General features: G+C 49.1%; 5 protein-coding genes across 5 annotated transcripts; all 5 read right to left on the reverse strand.

Annotated features, from left to right (window-relative positions):
* Positions 1–1,372: 1,372 nt before the first annotated feature.
* On the reverse strand, positions 1,373–2,914 carry LOC121451311 (pleiotropic regulator 1-like). Its single transcript, XM_041656779.1, has one exon. It carries the CDS (start codon positions 2,912–2,914, stop codon positions 1,373–1,375), a length of 1,542 nt encoding a protein of 513 aa, XP_041512713.1.
* A 2,604-nt stretch (positions 2,915–5,518) lies between these two features.
* LOC121451312 (pleiotropic regulator 1-like) lies at positions 5,519–7,060 on the reverse strand. The gene has a single exon (XM_041656780.1). It carries the CDS (start codon positions 7,058–7,060, stop codon positions 5,519–5,521), a length of 1,542 nt encoding a protein of 513 aa, XP_041512714.1.
* A 2,602-nt stretch (positions 7,061–9,662) lies between these two features.
* On the reverse strand, positions 9,663–11,204 carry LOC121451313 (pleiotropic regulator 1-like). The gene has a single exon (XM_041656781.1). The coding sequence runs from the start codon at positions 11,202–11,204 to the stop codon at positions 9,663–9,665; it is 1,542 nt and encodes a 513-aa protein (XP_041512715.1).
* A 2,600-nt stretch (positions 11,205–13,804) lies between these two features.
* LOC121451314 (pleiotropic regulator 1-like) lies at positions 13,805–15,346 on the reverse strand. Its single transcript, XM_041656783.1, has one exon. The coding sequence runs from the start codon at positions 15,344–15,346 to the stop codon at positions 13,805–13,807; it is 1,542 nt and encodes a 513-aa protein (XP_041512717.1).
* Positions 15,347–17,948: 2,602 nt separating this feature from the next.
* LOC121451315 (pleiotropic regulator 1-like) lies at positions 17,949–19,490 on the reverse strand. Its single transcript, XM_041656784.1, has one exon. The coding sequence runs from the start codon at positions 19,488–19,490 to the stop codon at positions 17,949–17,951; it is 1,542 nt and encodes a 513-aa protein (XP_041512718.1).
* Positions 19,491–21,176: the final 1,686 nt, after the last annotated feature.

The following is a 21,176-nucleotide window of genomic DNA, read 5'->3' on the forward strand; positions in this document are numbered from 1 at the left end:
CAACCCTCTCATGACTTGTGAGGTTACAGATATCAGAAAAACCTTAATACAGACACTTTTCTAAATTAGTATTATTCCTAACTGCTTTTGAAAAGTTTATCCTTATAACTACAACACATGTATGTTCACAGCATCATCATCATCAAAGCTTCCTTTGATGGAGATGGAGACAGTTACAAAAGCCAAAAACAGATAAAAAGGCGATCTGATCCCTGTGAGTTCGAGGCCAGCCGGGTCTACAAGAGCTAGCTTGAGGACAGGCTCCAAAGCTATGGAAAAACCCTGTCTCAAAAAAAAAAAAAAAAAAAGGTTGGCCTGTGGGCATTTCCTGGTAATTAATTTTTTATCAGGGGGTGGCTCATTGAATTAGAAGATCCCAGTCCACTATACACAATAAGTACCATTGCTAGGCAGCAGCTGGTCCTGGCTTGTTTAAACTTCACTTACCCCAGGTTGCTTTCAGTCACAAGATAACACAGAAAGGAGAAGCAAAGCAGACACCAGGCAAGGACTCTACCAAGAGCTACACCTCCCGTCCTGAGGCAGCTCTTAAACCTATTATTTATGAATAGTGAGAGCTATGGAGGTGGCTCAGCCACAAAGTGCTCTTGTGAGGAAATGAATTTGGTTCATGGAGACTCTATTAAAAAAAAAAAACAAAAAAAAAAAAGTCAGGCCGGACAGACCATGCTTATAAAACCAGCCCCGGAGAGACACATTCTGAGAGCTTGCAGCCACAACCACATGTGAAGTTCCGGATCCATAAGAGACCCCACCTCAAAGAATAAGTAAGGGACTGAAGAAATGGCTCGATAGCACTTACTGCTGTTGTAATCGATGCAGGTTCAGTTCCCAGCACCCAGCGTGGCTCACAGCAATTCATAACCCAAGTTCCAAGGGATCCAACATAGTGCATATGCGGGGAAAACATTCATCCACATAAATCCTTTAAAACAAACAGGCCAGGCAGTGATAGCACAAGGCCTTTAATCCCAGCACTCCGGAGACAGAGGCAGGTGGATCTCTGTGGGTTCGAGCTAGTTCCAGGACAGCTAGGGTGGTTACACAGAGAACCCCCATCTTGAGAAACAAAAACAAACAAAACAAAGAGAGAGAGAGAGAGAGAGAGAGAGAGAGAGAGAGAGAGAAAACTGAAGGTAAACAGCACCCAAAGAACACCCTTTGGTTTCCATATTCTCACACACATGTATGTTCACCTACCCATAAAAAAGAATAAATTCCTCTTTTTATTTTTTATTTTTTTAAAATTTTTATTGATATTTGTTGAGCTCTACATTTTTCTCTGCTCGCCTCCTTGCCTCTCCCCTCCTCCCTTCAACCGTCCCCCAAGGTCCCCATGCTCCCAATTGACTCAGATTATCCTCTTGATAATCTCTGGTTTCCAGCTGACTGGGTGAGTTTCTTCCCTTGCAGTCTCGTCCTCCCTGTAAACTTTGATGGTTTTGTCAGCTTGTGCTGTTAGCAACCGGCTTTGTGACTGATCAAAAGCACAAGCAAAAATTCCTGAGTCACTGTCCAAAGACCCTGGCTGGACAGCAGCACGGACCCGCTGAAAATTGTAGCCAGTCCTCCAGTCCCAAAGGTGCATGGTGCCATTGTCGGCTCCAGACACAAGTACTCCGTCGGCATTGACTGCCAGCGTGTTGATGATGGCGTTGTGACCGGAGAGATTCTGAATGAAGCCTCCGTCAGGGAACTTCCACTGCTTTATGTTATCTGGAGACCCAGATGCAAATGTGTAATGTCGTGGATGTAAGACCACAGCCCTGACAGATTTCTTATGATTCGTCAATGTCACTCTTGTCTTTCCAGCCACCAGATCCCATAATCGTATTGTGGTATCGTGACTCCCGGTGATAATCTGTGGTTCTGCAGCCTGGCATCTCACGGTAGCAACTGCATTTGTGTGTCCGGACAACGTGTGCACACTGGCTTTAGTCCTCACGTCCCAGATGCGTGCAGTTGAATCTCGACTACAAGTCACCAGGACGTCGATTGTTGGATGCAAATCCAGACCATACACTGCACTTAGATGGCCATGATAGTGCCGTATAACCTTGTTGTACTCAAGATCCCAGCACTTCACTTGCTTGTCTTCTCCACAAGAGAACAAGTAGGGGCTCCTCGTGCTCACAATCACACCACGCACCGTGCTGATGTGCCCAGTCAAGGACAGCTTCAATTTGCCACTAGCCAAGTCCCAAATCTTGATAGTTCTGTCGGCAGAGCCGGTAACGAACCACTGATTGCCAGGTTCCACGGCAATGCACCGAACCCAGCCAAGATGCCCACTGATAACCCTACAGAGTTTCCACGGTGGGTGCCACTGGGGTTTGGGCATGGTAGGGGCTTTTTTAGCCAATAATGCAGAGTTCTTGGTATTGCCGGCCTCCATGATCACAGACTTCACTGCTGTGGGCTGGGAACGGTCAGAAGCTCCTGGGTGTCGGTACTCACTCCCAGCAGGTCCAGTACCATTTGCATCAGCTCGGGCCTGATTCGGCAGCGCCACAGCTAAGGACTGTGCGGCTGACTCACTGGGCATTCTCTGGACCTTGGTGGCGGCGGTCAGGGCAACACCGGGTCCTGGCGGGTATGGATGTGTACCTGTCACCAGGTATTCAACTTCTTGTCCTTGATTGGCAGGATACTGTTTATGGGGATATGACTCTGCCACGTTCTGAGGTCCCTTCTCCTTAAGGTTCTCTTTAGAAGTGGGCATATGCAAGACAGGACCATACTCATTACGAAGCTTGATTGCCATCTTCCGCTTGTGACTCTCTTCATCCAAAGGCACAGGTTTTCCATTATCAGCTACAAACATGTCATGGGTCCTCTTCAGTGACCTCCACACCAGTGTGTGTACGGAATGCTTCTGGACCTCCTCCACCATAGTCGCCATGGCTCAGCCCGCTCCTCCAGCAGCCAACTAACTCGATGCAGAATTCGCCGCCACTATTCTCCCTTAAAACTTCTTTTAAATGAAGATTTTTAGTCCGAGTATGGTGGCGATCCTGCCTCCAGGAATCCTCAGAATGAGACTGGCCGAGAGCTGTCTCCTCCTGTCTTATATCCCTCTCTAGGGCGGGGATTAAGGGCGTGTACCACTCCCGCCCAGTTTCTATGGCCAACTAGTCTGGCAACTTGGATTAAAGGTGTGTGATGTCACTGCCTGGTCTGTGAGGCTGACCAGGGTGTTTGTTTTACACTCTGATCTTCAGGAAAGCTTGATTTACTAAAACACAAATGAAATATCACTACAATAAGCAGTCTGACAGTGTGACTGCCTAGATCGAGTGCCCACCAGGGTACCACACGCTCCTCTGCGATCTCATCCATACTGCCTCAGACCAGCGTCTGAACCCATTTCTACTCACCCCAACGGGGAAATCATTGCTTTCCATGTTCACCTGAACTTGGAGTCAAACGGGTATCTAGAAATGTCAGAAATCAGAGGCAGAGTAGGCTGCCTCGGATGGACGGTTCATCTAGCTCATCCTTATTCCAGTCCTTACAGGTCACTCACAAGACTTGGGGCCCTGAAGGAACAGATCCTCTCGCCCAAGGCTGTGGGCATGGAACTGAGAGCTGCTGGGTTCCAGGCTACAAAGGGTGTTCCGAAGTTCTAAGAGGAAGTAAAATGACAAACCTACCATTAGCTAGACTGTGATGTGCATAAAATCAGGCCCTGGACATCCTGGAAACGACGCAAAGGCCTGGTTTGTATGTGCCCATGCACAGGTGCTTCTCACTGAGTACCTGTTTCTGACCCCAACTGCAATGAGTGAAGTAATGGGGAATGTAGTGGAACCTGTCCTGGAACTAGCTCTTGTAGACCAGGCTCTCCTTGAACTCACAGAGATCCACCTGCCTCTGCCCCCCTCTTGAGTGCTGGTTTCAAAGGCAGGAGCCACCACCGCCTGGCCCCGCTTACTATGTTCTTAAAACTTTGTGTTTCCTGGCTGTCTCTGGAAAATCCAAAGGCCAAGTAATCCAAGGTCAGGGCTCAAGGGTGCCCTTCCTTATTCCTTAGAATGTTTCTCAGTAGGTGGTCAAGATGAGGACAGGACAGTGAGGTGGGGGTAAAGGCACTGTGTGCCACACCAGCATACCAACCTGAGTTTGATATCTCGGAGAGAGAGCAAAATCCATGAAACTGGCCTCTGAGCCCCAAAGGTGCATTCATATATACAGAGTAATCACTTCTGTCAACTTAACAGTAAACTATTGTCACCTGGGATAGGAAACCACAACTGTGGGATTGCCTAAATCAGATGGGCCTTGCTGGGCGGTGGTGGTGCATGCCTTTAATCCCAGCACTCGGGAGCGGAGGCTGTCGGATCCCTGTGAGTTCGAGGCCAGCCGGGTCTACAAGAGCTAGCTCCAGGACAGGCTCCAACGCTATGGAGAATCCCTGTCTCGACAAAACAAAAAAACAAAAAAAGTTTGGCCTGTGGGGATTTTGTGGGGATTTTTTTTTAATGCGGGGAGGCTCATTGACTTAGAAGATCCCAGTCCACTGGACTCAGTACCATTCCTAGGCAGCAGCTGGTCCTGGCTTGTTTTAACTTCACTTACCCCAGGTTGCTTTCAGTCACAAGATAACACAGAAAGGAGAAGCAAAGCAGACACCAGGCAAGGACTCTACCAAGAGCTACACCTCCCGTCCTGAGGCAGCTCTTAAACCTATTATTTATGAATAGTGAGAGCTATGGAGATGGCTCAGCCACAAAGTGCTCTTGTGAGGAAATGAATTTGGTTCATGGAGACTCTATTAAAAACAAAACAAAAGTCAGGCCGGACAGACCATGCTTATAAAACCAGCCCCGGAGAGACAGATTCTGAGAGCTTGCAGCCACACCCACATGTGAAGTTCCGGATCCATAAGAGACCCCGCCTCAAAGAATAAGTAAGGGACTGAAGAAATGGCTCGATAGCACTTACTGCTGTTGTAATCGATGCAGGTTCAGTTCCCAGCACCCAGCGTGGCTCACAGCAATTCATAACCCAAGTTCCAAGGGATCCAACATAGTGCATATGCGGGGAAAACATTCATCCACATAAATCCTTTAAAACAAACAGGCCAGGCAGTGATAGCACAAGGCCTTTAATCCCAGCACTCCGGAGACAGAGGCAGGTGGATCTCTGTGGGTTCGAGCTAGTTCCAGGACAGCTAGGGTGGTTACACAGAGAACCCCCATCTTGAGAAACAAAAACAAACAAAACAAAGAGAGAGAGAGAGAGAGAGAGAGAGAGAGAGAGAGAGAGAGAGAAAACTGAAGGTAAACAGCACCCAAAGAACACCCTTTGGTTTCCATATTCTCACACACATGTATGTTCACCTACCCATAAAAAAGAATAAATTCCTCTTTTTATTTTTTATTTTTTTAAAATTTTTATTGATATTTGTTGAGCTCTACATTTTTCTCTGCTCGCCTCCTTGCCTCTCCCCTCCTCCCTTCAACCGTCCCCCAAGGTCCCCATGCTCCCAATTGACTCAGATTATCCTCTTGATAATCTCTGGTTTCCAGCTGACTGGGTGAGTTTCTTCCCTTGCAGTCTCGTCCTCCCTGTAAACTTTGATGGTTTTGTCAGCTTGTGCTGTTAGCAACCGGCTTTGTGACTGATCAAAAGCACAAGCAAAAATTCCTGAGTCACTGTCCAAAGACCCTGGCTGGACAGCAGCACGGACCCGCTGAAAATTGTAGCCAGTCCTCCAGTCCCAAAGGTGCATGGTGCCATTGTCGGCTCCAGACACAAGTACTCCGTCGGCATTGACTGCCAGCGTGTTGATGATGGCGTTGTGACCGGAGAGATTCTGAATGAAGCCTCCGTCAGGGAACTTCCACTGCTTTATGTTATCTGGAGACCCAGATGCAAATGTGTAATGTCGTGGATGTAAGACCACAGCCCTGACAGATTTCTTATGATTCGTCAATGTCACTCTTGTCTTTCCAGCCACCAGATCCCATAATCGTATTGTGGTATCGTGACTCCCGGTGATAATCTGTGGTTCTGCAGCCTGGCATCTCACGGTAGCAACTGCATTTGTGTGTCCGGACAACGTGTGCACACTGGCTTTAGTCCTCACGTCCCAGATGCGTGCAGTTGAATCTCGACTACAAGTCACCAGGACGTCGATTGTTGGATGCAAATCCAGACCATACACTGCACTTAGATGGCCATGATAGTGCCGTATAACCTTGTTGTACTCAAGATCCCAGCACTTCACTTGCTTGTCTTCTCCACAAGAGAACAAGTAGGGGCTCCTCGTGCTCACAATCACACCACGCACCGTGCTGATGTGCCCAGTCAAGGACAGCTTCAATTTGCCACTAGCCAAGTCCCAAATCTTGATAGTTCTGTCGGCAGAGCCGGTAACGAACCACTGATTGCCAGGTTCCACGGCAATGCACCGAACCCAGCCAAGATGCCCACTGATAACCCTACAGAGTTTCCACGGTGGGTGCCACTGGGGTTTGGGCATGGTAGGGGCTTTTTTAGCCAATAATGCAGAGTTCTTGGTATTGCCGGCCTCCATGATCACAGACTTCACTGCTGTGGGCTGGGAACGGTCAGAAGCTCCTGGGTGTCGGTACTCACTCCCAGCAGGTCCAGTACCATTTGCATCAGCTCGGGCCTGATTCGGCAGCGCCACAGCTAAGGACTGTGCGGCTGACTCACTGGGCATTCTCTGGACCTTGGTGGCGGCGGTCAGGGCAACACCGGGTCCTGGCGGGTATGGATGTGTACCTGTCACCAGGTATTCAACTTCTTGTCCTTGATTGGCAGGATACTGTTTATGGGGATATGACTCTGCCACGTTCTGAGGTCCCTTCTCCTTAAGGTTCTCTTTAGAAGTGGGCATATGCAAGACAGGACCATACTCATTACGAAGCTTGATTGCCATCTTCCGCTTGTGACTCTCTTCATCCAAAGGCACAGGTTTTCCATTATCAGCTACAAACATGTCATGGGTCCTCTTCAGTGACCTCCACACCAGTGTGTGTACGGAATGCTTCTGGACCTCCTCCACCATAGTCGCCATGGCTCAGCCCGCTCCTCCAGCAGCCAACTAACTCGATGCAGAATTCGCCGCCACTATTCTCCCTTAAAACTTCTTTTAAATGAAGATTTTTAGTCCGAGTATGGTGGCGATCCTGCCTCCAGGAATCCTCAGAATGAGACTGGCCGAGAGCTGTCTCCTCCTGTCTTATATCCCTCTCTAGGGCGGGGATTAAGGGCGTGTACCACTCCCGCCCAGTTTCTATGGCCAACTAGTCTGGCAACTTGGATTAAAGGTGTGTGATGTCACTGCCTGGTCTGTGAGGCTGACCAGGGTGTTTGTTTTACACTCTGATCTTCAGGAAAGCTTGATTTACTAAAACACAAATGAAATATCACTACAATAAGCAGTCTGACAGTGTGACTGCCTAGATCGAGTGCCCACCAGGGTACCACACGCTCCTCTGCGATCTCATCCATACTGCCTCAGACCAGCGTCTGAACCCATTTCTACTCACCCCAACGGGGAAATCATTGCTTTCCATGTTCACCTGAACTTGGAGTCAAACGGGTATCTAGAAATGTCAGAAATCAGAGGCAGAGTAGGCTGCCTCGGATGGACGGTTCATCTAGCTCATCCTTATTCCAGTCCTTACAGGTCACTCACAAGACTTGGGGCCCTGAAGGAACAGATCCTCTCGCCCAAGGCTGTGGGCATGGAACTGAGAGCTGCTGGGTTCCAGGCTACAAAGGGTGTTCCGAAGTTCTAAGAGGAAGTAAAATGACAAACCTACCATTAGCTAGACTGTGATGTGCATAAAATCAGGCCCTGGACATCCTGGAAACGACGCAAAGGCCTGGTTTGTATGTGCCCATGCACAGGTGCTTCTCACTGAGTACCTGTTTCTGACCCCAACTGCAATGAGTGAAGTAATGGGGAATGTAGTGGAACCTGTCCTGGAACTAGCTCTTGTAGACCAGGCTCTCCTTGAACTCACAGAGATCCACCTGCCTCTGCCCCCCTCTTGAGTGCTGGTTTCAAAGGCAGGAGCCACCACCGCCTGGCCCCGCTTACTATGTTCTTAAAACTTTGTGTTTCCTGGCTGTCTCTGGAAAATCCAAAGGCCAAGTAATCCAAGGTCAGGGCTCAAGGGTGCCCTTCCTTATTCCTTAGAATGTTTCTCAGTAGGTGGTCAAGATGAGGACAGGACAGTGAGGTGGGGGTAAAGGCACTGTGTGCCACACCAGCATACCAACCTGAGTTTGATATCTCGGAGAGAGAGCAAAATCCATGAAACTGGCCTCTGAGCCCCAAAGGTGCATTCATATATACAGAGTAATCACTTCTGTCAACTTAACAGTAAACTATTGTCACCTGGGATAGGAAACCACAACTGTGGGATTGCCTAAATCAGATGGGCCTTGCTGGGCGGTGGTGGTGCATGCCTTTAATCCCAGCACTCGGGAGCGGAGGCTGTCGGATCCCTGTGAGTTCGAGGCCAGCCGGGTCTACAAGAGCTAGCTCCAGGACAGGCTCCAACGCTATGGAGAATCCCTGTCTCGACAAAACAAAAAAACAAAAAAAGTTTGGCCTGTGGGGATTTTGTGGGGATTTTTTTTTAATGCGGGGAGGCTCATTGACTTAGAAGATCCCAGTCCACTGGACTCAGTACCATTCCTAGGCAGCAGCTGGTCCTGGCTTGTTTTAACTTCACTTACCCCAGGTTGCTTTCAGTCACAAGATAACACAGAAAGGAGAAGCAAAGCAGACACCAGGCAAGGACTCTACCAAGAGCTACACCTCCCGTCCTGAGGCAGCTCTTAAACCTATTATTTATGAATAGTGAGAGCTATGGAGATGGCTCAGCCACAAAGTGCTCTTGTGAGGAAATGAATTTGGTTCATGGAGACTCTATTAAAAACAAAACAAAAGTCAGGCCGGACAGACCATGCTTATAAAACCAGCCCCGGAGAGACAGATTCTGAGAGCTTGCAGCCACACCCACATGTGAAGTTCCGGATCCATAAGAGACCCCGCCTCAAAGAATAAGTAAGGGACTGAAGAAATGGCTCGATAGCACTTACTGCTGTTGTAATCGATGCAGGTTCAGTTCCCAGCACCCAGCGTGGCTCACAGCAATTCATAACCCAAGTTCCAAGGGATCCAACATAGTGCATATGCGGGGAAAACATTCATCCACATAAATCCTTTAAAACAAACAGGCCAGGCAGTGATAGCACAAGGCCTTTAATCCCAGCACTCCGGAGACAGAGGCAGGTGGATCTCTGTGGGTTCGAGCTAGTTCCAGGACAGCTAGGGTGGTTACACAGAGAACCCCCATCTTGAGAAACAAAAACAAACAAAACAAAGAGAGAGAGAGAGAGAGAGAGAGAGAGAGAGAGAGAGAGAGAAAACTGAAGGTAAACAGCACCCAAAGAACACCCTTTGGTTTCCATATTCTCACACACATGTATGTTCACCTACCCATAAAAAAGAATAAATTCCTCTTTTTATTTTTTATTTTTTTAAAATTTTTATTGATATTTGTTGAGCTCTACATTTTTCTCTGCTCGCCTCCTTGCCTCTCCCCTCCTCCCTTCAACCGTCCCCCAAGGTCCCCATGCTCCCAATTGACTCAGATTATCCTCTTGATAATCTCTGGTTTCCAGCTGACTGGGTGAGTTTCTTCCCTTGCAGTCTCGTCCTCCCTGTAAACTTTGATGGTTTTGTCAGCTTGTGCTGTTAGCAACCGGCTTTGTGACTGATCAAAAGCACAAGCAAAAATTCCTGAGTCACTGTCCAAAGACCCTGGCTGGACAGCAGCACGGACCCGCTGAAAATTGTAGCCAGTCCTCCAGTCCCAAAGGTGCATGGTGCCATTGTCGGCTCCAGACACAAGTACTCCGTCGGCATTGACTGCCAGCGTGTTGATGATGGCGTTGTGACCGGAGAGATTCTGAATGAAGCCTCCGTCAGGGAACTTCCACTGCTTTATGTTATCTGGAGACCCAGATGCAAATGTGTAATGTCGTGGATGTAAGACCACAGCCCTGACAGATTTCTTATGATTCGTCAATGTCACTCTTGTCTTTCCAGCCACCAGATCCCATAATCGTATTGTGGTATCGTGACTCCCGGTGATAATCTGTGGTTCTGCAGCCTGGCATCTCACGGTAGCAACTGCATTTGTGTGTCCGGACAACGTGTGCACACTGGCTTTAGTCCTCACGTCCCAGATGCGTGCAGTTGAATCTCGACTACAAGTCACCAGGACGTCGATTGTTGGATGCAAATCCAGACCATACACTGCACTTAGATGGCCATGATAGTGCCGTATAACCTTGTTGTACTCAAGATCCCAGCACTTCACTTGCTTGTCTTCTCCACAAGAGAACAAGTAGGGGCTCCTCGTGCTCACAATCACACCACGCACCGTGCTGATGTGCCCAGTCAAGGACAGCTTCAATTTGCCACTAGCCAAGTCCCAAATCTTGATAGTTCTGTCGGCAGAGCCGGTAACGAACCACTGATTGCCAGGTTCCACGGCAATGCACCGAACCCAGCCAAGATGCCCACTGATAACCCTACAGAGTTTCCACGGTGGGTGCCACTGGGGTTTGGGCATGGTAGGGGCTTTTTTAGCCAATAATGCAGAGTTCTTGGTATTGCCGGCCTCCATGATCACAGACTTCACTGCTGTGGGCTGGGAACGGTCAGAAGCTCCTGGGTGTCGGTACTCACTCCCAGCAGGTCCAGTACCATTTGCATCAGCTCGGGCCTGATTCGGCAGCGCCACAGCTAAGGACTGTGCGGCTGACTCACTGGGCATTCTCTGGACCTTGGTGGCGGCGGTCAGGGCAACACCGGGTCCTGGCGGGTATGGATGTGTACCTGTCACCAGGTATTCAACTTCTTGTCCTTGATTGGCAGGATACTGTTTATGGGGATATGACTCTGCCACGTTCTGAGGTCCCTTCTCCTTAAGGTTCTCTTTAGAAGTGGGCATATGCAAGACAGGACCATACTCATTACGAAGCTTGATTGCCATCTTCCGCTTGTGACTCTCTTCATCCAAAGGCACAGGTTTTCCATTATCAGCTACAAACATGTCATGGGTCCTCTTCAGTGACCTCCACACCAGTGTGTGTACGGAATGCTTCTGGACCTCCTCCACCATAGTCGCCATGGCTCAGCCCGCTCCTCCAGCAGCCAACTAACTCGATGCAGAATTCGCCGCCACTATTCTCCCTTAAAACTTCTTTTAAATGAAGATTTTTAGTCCGAGTATGGTGGCGATCCTGCCTCCAGGAATCCTCAGAATGAGACTGGCCGAGAGCTGTCTCCTCCTGTCTTATATCCCTCTCTAGGGCGGGGATTAAGGGCGTGTACCACTCCCGCCCAGTTTCTATGGCCAACTAGTCTGGCAACTTGGATTAAAGGTGTGTGATGTCACTGCCTGGTCTGTGAGGCTGACCAGGGTGTTTGTTTTACACTCTGATCTTCAGGAAAGCTTGATTTACTAAAACACAAATGAAATATCACTACAATAAGCAGTCTGACAGTGTGACTGCCTAGATCGAGTGCCCACCAGGGTACCACACGCTCCTCTGCGATCTCATCCATACTGCCTCAGACCAGCGTCTGAACCCATTTCTACTCACCCCAACGGGGAAATCATTGCTTTCCATGTTCACCTGAACTTGGAGTCAAACGGGTATCTAGAAATGTCAGAAATCAGAGGCAGAGTAGGCTGCCTCGGATGGACGGTTCATCTAGCTCATCCTTATTCCAGTCCTTACAGGTCACTCACAAGACTTGGGGCCCTGAAGGAACAGATCCTCTCGCCCAAGGCTGTGGGCATGGAACTGAGAGCTGCTGGGTTCCAGGCTACAAAGGGTGTTCCGAAGTTCTAAGAGGAAGTAAAATGACAAACCTACCATTAGCTAGACTGTGATGTGCATAAAATCAGGCCCTGGACATCCTGGAAACGACGCAAAGGCCTGGTTTGTATGTGCCCATGCACAGGTGCTTCTCACTGAGTACCTGTTTCTGACCCCAACTGCAATGAGTGAAGTAATGGGGAATGTAGTGGAACCTGTCCTGGAACTAGCTCTTGTAGACCAGGCTCTCCTTGAACTCACAGAGATCCACCTGCCTCTGCCCCCCTCTTGAGTGCTGGTTTCAAAGGCAGGAGCCACCACCGCCTGGCCCCGCTTACTATGTTCTTAAAACTTTGTGTTTCCTGGCTGTCTCTGGAAAATCCAAAGGCCAAGTAATCCAAGGTCAGGGCTCAAGGGTGCCCTTCCTTATTCCTTAGAATGTTTCTCAGTAGGTGGTCAAGATGAGGACAGGACAGTGAGGTGGGGGTAAAGGCACTGTGTGCCACACCAGCATACCAACCTGAGTTTGATATCTCGGAGAGAGAGCAAAATCCATGAAACTGGCCTCTGAGCCCCAAAGGTGCATTCATATATACAGAGTAATCACTTCTGTCAACTTAACAGTAAACTATTGTCACCTGGGATAGGAAACCACAACTGTGGGATTGCCTAAATCAGATGGGCCTTGCTGGGCGGTGGTGGTGCATGCCTTTAATCCCAGCACTCGGGAGCGGAGGCTGTCGGATCCCTGTGAGTTCGAGGCCAGCCGGGTCTACAAGAGCTAGCTCCAGGACAGGCTCCAACGCTATGGAGAATCCCTGTCTCGACAAAACAAAAAAACAAAAAAAGTTTGGCCTGTGGGGATTTTGTGGGGATTTTTTTTTAATGCGGGGAGGCTCATTGACTTAGAAGATCCCAGTCCACTGGACTCAGTACCATTCCTAGGCAGCAGCTGGTCCTGGCTTGTTTTAACTTCACTTACCCCAGGTTGCTTTCAGTCACAAGATAACACAGAAAGGAGAAGCAAAGCAGACACCAGGCAAGGACTCTACCAAGAGCTACACCTCCCGTCCTGAGGCAGCTCTTAAACCTATTATTTATGAATAGTGAGAGCTATGGAGATGGCTCAGCCACAAAGTGCTCTTGTGAGGAAATGAATTTGGTTCATGGAGACTCTATTAAAAACAAAACAAAAGTCAGGCCGGACAGACCATGCTTATAAAACCAGCCCCGGAGAGACAGATTCTGAGAGCTTGCAGCCACACCCACATGTGAAGTTCTGGATCCATAAAAGACCCCGCCTCAAAGAATAAGTAAGGGACTGAAGAAATGGCTCGATAGCACTTACTGCTGTTGTAATCGATGCAGGTTCAGTTCCCAGCACCCAGCGTGGCTCACAGCAATTCATAACCCAAGTTCCAAGGGATCCAACATAGTGCATATGCGGGGAAAACATTCATCCACATAAATCCTTTAAAACAAACAGGCCAGGCAGTGATAGCACAAGGCCTTTAATCCCAGCACTCCGGAGACAGAGGCAGGTGGATCTCTGTGGGTTCGAGCTAGTTCCAGGACAGCTAGGGTGGTTACACAGAGAACCCCCATCTTGAGAAACAAAAACAAACAAAACAAAGAGAGAGAGAGAGAGAGAGAGAGAGAGAGAGAGAGAGAGAAAACTGAAGGTAAACAGCACCCAAAGAACACCCTTTGGTTTCCATATTCTCACACACATGTATGTTCACCTACCCATAAAAAAGAATAAATTCCTCTTTTTATTTTTTATTTTTTTAAAATTTTTATTGATATTTGTTGAGCTCTACATTTTTCTCTGCTCGCCTCCTTGCCTCTCCCCTCCTCCCTTCAACCGTCCCCCAAGGTCCCCATGCTCCCAATTGACTCAGATTATCCTCTTGATAATCTCTGGTTTCCAGCTGACTGGGTGAGTTTCTTCCCTTGCAGTCTCGTCCTCCCTGTAAACTTTGATGGTTTTGTCAGCTTGTGCTGTTAGCAACCGGCTTTGTGACTGATCAAAAGCACAAGCAAAAATTCCTGAGTCACTGTCCAAAGACCCTGGCTGGACAGCAGCACGGACCCGCTGAAAATTGTAGCCAGTCCTCCAGTCCCAAAGGTGCATGGTGCCATTGTCGGCTCCAGACACAAGTACTCCGTCGGCATTGACTGCCAGCGTGTTGATGATGGCGTTGTGACCGGAGAGATTCTGAATGAAGCCTCCGTCAGGGAACTTCCACTGCTTTATGTTATCTGGAGACCCAGATGCAAATGTGTAATGTCGTGGATGTAAGACCACAGCCCTGACAGATTTCTTATGATTCGTCAATGTCACTCTTGTCTTTCCAGCCACCAGATCCCATAATCGTATTGTGGTATCGTGACTCCCGGTGATAATCTGTGGTTCTGCAGCCTGGCATCTCACGGTAGCAACTGCATTTGTGTGTCCGGACAACGTGTGCACACTGGCTTTAGTCCTCACGTCCCAGATGCGTGCAGTTGAATCTCGACTACAAGTCACCAGGACGTCGATTGTTGGATGCAAATCCAGACCATACACTGCACTTAGATGGCCATGATAGTGCCGTATAACCTTGTTGTACTCAAGATCCCAGCACTTCACTTGCTTGTCTTCTCCACAAGAGAACAAGTAGGGGCTCCTCGTGCTCACAATCACACCACGCACCGTGCTGATGTGCCCAGTCAAGGACAGCTTCAATTTGCCACTAGCCAAGTCCCAAATCTTGATAGTTCTGTCGGCAGAGCCGGTAACGAACCACTGATTGCCAGGTTCCACGGCAATGCACCGAACCCAGCCAAGATGCCCACTGATAACCCTACAGAGTTTCCACGGTGGGTGCCACTGGGGTTTGGGCATGGTAGGGGCTTTTTTAGCCAATAATGCAGAGTTCTTGGTATTGCCGGCCTCCATGATCACAGACTTCACTGCTGTGGGCTGGGAACGGTCAGAAGCTCCTGGGTGTCGGTACTCACTCCCAGCAGGTCCAGTACCATTTGCATCAGCTCGGGCCTGATTCGGCAGCGCCACAGCTAAGGACTGTGCGGCTGACTCACTGGGCATTCTCTGGACCTTGGTGGCGGCGGTCAGGGCAACACCGGGTCCTGGCGGGTATGGATGTGTACCTGTCACCAGGTATTCAACTTCTTGTCCTTGATTGGCAGGATACTGTTTATGGGGATATGACTCTGCCACGTTCTGAGGTCCCTTCTCCTTAAGGTTCTCTTTAGAAGTGGGCATATGCAAGACAGGACCATACTCATTACGAAGCTTGATTGCCATCTTCCGCTTGTGACTCTCTTCATCCAAAGGCACAGGTTTTCCATTATCAGCTACAAACATGTCATGGGTCCTCTTCAGTGACCTCCACACCAGTGTGTGTACGGAATGCTTCTGGACCTCCTCCACCATAGTCGCCATGGCTCAGCCCGCTCCTCCAGCAGCCAACTAACTCGATGCAGAATTCGCCGCCACTATTCTCCCTTAAAACTTCTTTTAAATGAAGATTTTTAGTCCGAGTATGGTGGCGATCCTGCCTCCAGGAATCCTCAGAATGAGACTGGCCGAGAGCTGTCTCCTCCTGTCTTATATCCCTCTCTAGGGCGGGGATTAAGGGCGTGTACCACTCCCGCCCAGTTTCTATGGCCAACTAGTCTGGCAACTTGGATTAAAGGTGTGTGATGTCACTGCCTGGTCTGTGAGGCTGACCAGGGTGTTTGTTTTACACTCTGATCTTCAGGAAAGCTTGATTTACTAAAACACAAATGAAATATCACTACAATAAGCAGTCTGACAGTGTGACTGCCTAGATCGAGTGCCCACCAGGGTACCACACGCTCCTCTGCGATCTCATCCATACTGCCTCAGACCAGCGTCTGAACCCATTTCTACTCACCCCAACGGGGAAATCATTGCTTTCCATGTTCACCTGAACTTGGAGTCAAACGGGTATCTAGAAATGTCAGAAATCAGAGGCAGAGTAGGCTGCCTCGGATGGACGGTTCATCTAGCTCATCCTTATTCCAGTCCTTACAGGTCACTCACAAGACTTGGGGCCCTGAAGGAACAGATCCTCTCGCCCAAGGCTGTGGGCATGGAACTGAGAGCTGCTGGGTTCCAGGCTACAAAGGGTGTTCCGAAGTTCTAAGAGGAAGTAAAATGACAAACCTACCATTAGCTAGACTGTGATGTGCATAAAATCAGGCCCTGGACATCCTGGAAACGACGCAAAGGCCTGGTTTGTATGTGCCCATGCACAGGTGCTTCTCACTGAGTACCTGTTTCTGACCCCAACTGCAATGAGTGAAGTAATGGGGAATGTAGTGGAACCTGTCCTGGAACTAGCTCTTGTAGACCAGGCTCTCCTTGAACTCACAGAGATCCACCTGCCTCTGCCCCCCTCTTGAGTGCTGGTTTCAAAGGCAGGAGCCACCACCGCCTGGCCCCGCTTACTATGTTCTTAAAACTTTGTGTTTCCTGGCTGTCTCTGGAAAATCCAAAGGCCAAGTAATCCAAGGTCAGGGCTCAAGGGTGCCCTTCCTTATTCCTTAGAATGTTTCTCAGTAGGTGGTCAAGATGAGGACAGGACAGTGAGGTGGGGGTAAAGGCACTGTGTGCCACACCAGCATACCAACCTGAGTTTGATATCTCGGAGAGAGAGCAAAATCCATGAAACTGGCCTCTGAGCCCCAAAGGTGCATTCATATATACAGAGTAATCACTTCTGTCAACTTAACAGTAAACTATTGTCACCTGGGATAGGAAACCACAACTGTGGGATTGCCTAAATCAGATGGGCCTTGCTGGGCGGTGGTGGTGCATGCCTTTAATCCCAGCACTCGGGAGCGGAGGCTGTCGGATCCCTGTGAGTTCGAGGCCAGCCGGGTCTACAAGAGCTAGCTCCAGGACAGGCTCCAACGCTATGGAGAATCCCTGTCTCGACAAAACAAAAAAACAAAAAAAGTTTGGCCTGTGGGGATTTTGTGGGGATTTTTTTTTAATGCGGGGAGGCTCATTGACTTAGAAGATCCCAGTCCACTGGACTCAGTACCATTCCTAGGCAGCAGCTGGTCCTGGCTTGTTTTAACTTCACTTACCCCAGGTTGCTTTCAGTCACAAGATAACACAGAAAGGAGAAGCAAAGCAGACACCAGGCAAGGACTCTACCAAGAGCTACACCTCCCGTCCTGAGGCAGCTCTTAAACCTATTATTTATGAATAGTGAGAGCTATGGAGATGGCTCAGCCACAAAGTGCTCTTGTGAGGAAATGAATTTGGTTCATGGAGACTCTATTAAAAACAAAACAAAAGTCAGGCCGGACAGACCATGCTTATAAAACCAGCCCCGGAGAGACAGATTCTGAGAGCTTGCAGCCACACCCACATGTGAAGTTCTGGATCCATAAGAGACCCCGCCTCAAAGAATAAGTAAGGGACTGAAGAAATGGCTCGATAGCACTTACTGCTGTTGTAATCGATGCAGGTTCAGTTCCCAGCACCCAGCGTGGCTCACAGCAATTCATAACCCAAGTTCCAAGGGATCCAACATAGTGCATATGCGGGGAAAACATTCATCCACATAAATCCTTTAAAACAAACAGGCCAGGCAGTGATAGCACAAGGCCTTTAATCCCAGCACTCCGGAGACAGAGGCAGGTGGATCTCTGTGGGTTCGAGCTAGTTCCAGGACAGCTAGGGTGGTTACACAGAGAACCCCCATCTTGAGAAACAAAAACAAACAAAACAAAGAGAGAGAGAGAGAGAGAGAGAGAGAGAGAGAGAGAGAGAGAAAACTGAAGGTAAACAGCACCCAAAGAACACCCTTTGGTTTCCATATTCTCACACACATGTATGTTCACCTACCCATAAAAAAGAATAAATTCCTCTTTTTATTTTTTATTTTTTTAAAATTTTTATTGATATTTGTTGAGCTCTACATTTTTCTCTGCTCGCCTCCTTGCCTCTCCCCTCCTCCCTTCAACCGTCCCCCAAGGTCCCCATGCTCCCAATTGACTCAGATTATCCTCTTGATAATCTCTGGTTTCCAGCTGACTGGGTGAGTTTCTTCCCTTGCAGTCTCGTCCTCCCTGTAAACTTTGATGGTTTTGTCAGCTTGTGCTGTTAGCAACCGGCTTTGTGACTGATCAAAAGCACAAGCAAAAATTCCTGAGTCACTGTCCAAAGACCCTGGCTGGACAGCAGCACGGACCCGCTGAAAATTGTAGCCAGTCCTCCAGTCCCAAAGGTGCATGGTGCCATTGTCGGCTCCAGACACAAGTACTTCGTCGGCATTGACTGCCAGCGTGTTGATGATGGCGTTGTGACCGGAGAGATTCTGAATGAAGCCTCCGTCAGGGAACTTCCACTGCTTTATGTTATCTGGAGACCCAGATGCAAATGTGTAATGTCGTGGATGTAAGACCACAGCCCTGACAGATTTCTTATGATTCGTCAATGTCACTCTTGTCTTTCCAGCCACCAGATCCCATAATCGTATTGTGGTATCGTGACTCCCGGTGATAATCTGTGGTTCTGCAGCCTGGCATCTCACGGTAGCAACTGCATTTGTGTGTCCGGACAACGTGTGCACACTGGCTTTAGTCCTCACGTCCCAGATGCGTGCAGTTGAATCTCGACTACAAGTCACCAGGACGTCGATTGTTGGATGCAAATCCAGACCATACACTGCACTTAGATGGCCATGATAGTGCCGTATAACCTTGTTGTACTCAAGATCCCAGCACTTCACTTGCTTGTCTTCTCCACAAGAGAACAAGTAGGGGCTCCTCGTGCTCACAATCACACCACGCACCGTGCTGATGTGCCCAGTCAAGGACAGCTTCAATTTGCCACTAGCCAAGTCCCAAATCTTGATAGTTCTGTCGGCAGAGCCGGTAACGAACCACTGATTGCCAGGTTCCACGGCAATGCACCGAACCCAGCCAAGATGCCCACTGATAACCCTACAGAGTTTCCACGGTGGGTGCCACTGGGGTTTGGGCATGGTAGGGGCTTTTTTAGCCAATAATGCAGAGTTCTTGGTATTGCCGGCCTCCATGATCACAGACTTCACTGCTGTGGGCTGGGAACGGTCAGAAGCTCCTGGGTGTCGGTACTCACTCCCAGCAGGTCCAGTACCATTTGCATCAGCTCGGGCCTGATTCGGCAGCGCCACAGCTAAGGACTGTGCGGCTGACTCACTGGGCATTCTCTGGACCTTGGTGGCGGCGGTCAGGGCAACACCGGGTCCTGGCGGGTATGGATGTGTACCTGTCACCAGGTATTCAACTTCTTGTCCTTGATTGGCAGGATACTGTTTATGGGGATATGACTCTGCCACGTTCTGAGGTCCCTTCTCCTTAAGGTTCTCTTTAGAAGTGGGCATATGCAAGACAGGACCATACTCATTACGAAGCTTGATTGCCATCTTCCGCTTGTGACTCTCTTCATCCAAAGGCACAGGTTTTCCATTATCAGCTACAAACATGTCATGGGTCCTCTTCAGTGACCTCCACACCAGTGTGTGTACGGAATGCTTCTGGACCTCCTCCACCATAGTCGCCATGGCTCAGCCCGCTCCTCCAGCAGCCAACTAACTCGATGCAGAATTCGCCGCCACTATTCTCCCTTAAAACTTCTTTTAAATGAAGATTTTTAGTCCGAGTATGGTGGCGATCCTGCCTCCAGGAATCCTCAGAATGAGACTGGCCGAGAGCTGTCTCCTCCTGTCTTATATCCCTCTCTAGGGCGGGGATTAAGGGCGTGTACCACTCCCGCCCAGTTTCTATGGCCAACTAGTCTGGCAACTTGGATTAAAGGTGTGTGATGTCACTGCCTGGTCTGTGAGGCTGACCAGGGTGTTTGTTTTACACTCTGATCTTCAGGAAAGCTTGATTTACTAAAACACAAATGAAATATCACTACAATAAGCAGTCTGACAGTGTGACTGCCTAGATCGAGTGCCCACCAGGGTACCACACGCTCCTCTGCGATCTCATCCATACTGCCTCAGACCAGCGTCTGAACCCATTTCTACTCACCCCAACGGGGAAATCATTGCTTTCCATGTTCACCTGAACTTGGAGTCAAACGGGTATCTAGAAATGTCAGAAATCAGAGGCAGAGTAGGCTGCCTCGGATGGACGGTTCATCTAGCTCATCCTTATTCCAGTCCTTACAGGTCACTCACAAGACTTGGGGCCCTGAAGGAACAGATCCTCTCGCCCAAGGCTGTGGGCATGGAACTGAGAGCTGCTGGGTTCCAGGCTACAAAGGGTGTTCCGAAGTTCTAAGAGGAAGTAAAATGACAAACCTACCATTAGCTAGACTGTGATGTGCATAAAATCAGGCCCTGGACATCCTGGAAACGACGCAAAGGCCTGGTTTGTATGTGCCCATGCACAGGTGCTTCTCACTGAGTACCTGTTTCTGACCCCAACTGCAATGAGTGAAGTAATGGGGAATGTAGTGGAACCTGTCCTGGAACTAGCTCTTGTAGACCAGGCTCTCCTTGAACTCACAGAGATCCACCTGCCTCTGCCCCCCTCTTGAGTGCTGGTTTCAAAGGCAGGAGCCACCACCGCCTGGCCCCGCTTACTATGTTCTTAAAACTTTGTGTTTCCTGGCTGTCTCTGGAAAATCCAAAGGCCAAGTAATCCAAGGTCAGGGCTCAAGGGTGCCCTTCCTTATTCCTTAGAATGTTTCTCAGTAGGTGGTCAAGATGAGGACAGGACAGTGAGGTGGGGGTAAAGGCACTGTGTGCCACACCAGCATACCAACCTGAGTTTGATATCTCGGAGAGAGAGCAAAATCCATGAAACTGGCCTCTGAGCCCCAAAGGTGCATTCATATATACAGAGTAATCACTTCTGTCAACTTAACAGTAAACTATTGTCACCTGGGATAGGAAACCACAACTGTGGGATTGCCTAAATCAGATGGGCCTTGCTGGGCGGTGGTGGTGCATGCCTTTAATCCCAGCACTCGGGAGCGGAGGCTGTCGGATCCCTGTGAGTTCGAGGCCAGCCGGGTCTACAAGAGCTAGCTCCAGGACAGGCTCCAACGCTATGGAGAATCCCTGTCTCGACAAAACAAAAAAACAAAAAAAGTTTGGCCTGTGGGGATTTTGTGGGGATTTTTTTTTAATGCGGGGAGGCTCATTGACTTAGAAGATCCCAGTCCACTGGACTCAGTACCATTCCTAGGCAGCAGCTGGTCCTGGCTTGTTTTAACTTCACTTACC

Source organism: Microtus oregoni, unplaced genomic scaffold (genome assembly GCF_018167655.1).
Source record: "Microtus oregoni isolate MIOR12 unplaced genomic scaffold, Mior012 000008F_ref0000371, whole genome shotgun sequence".
NCBI lineage: Eukaryota > Metazoa > Chordata > Mammalia > Rodentia > Cricetidae > Microtus > Microtus oregoni.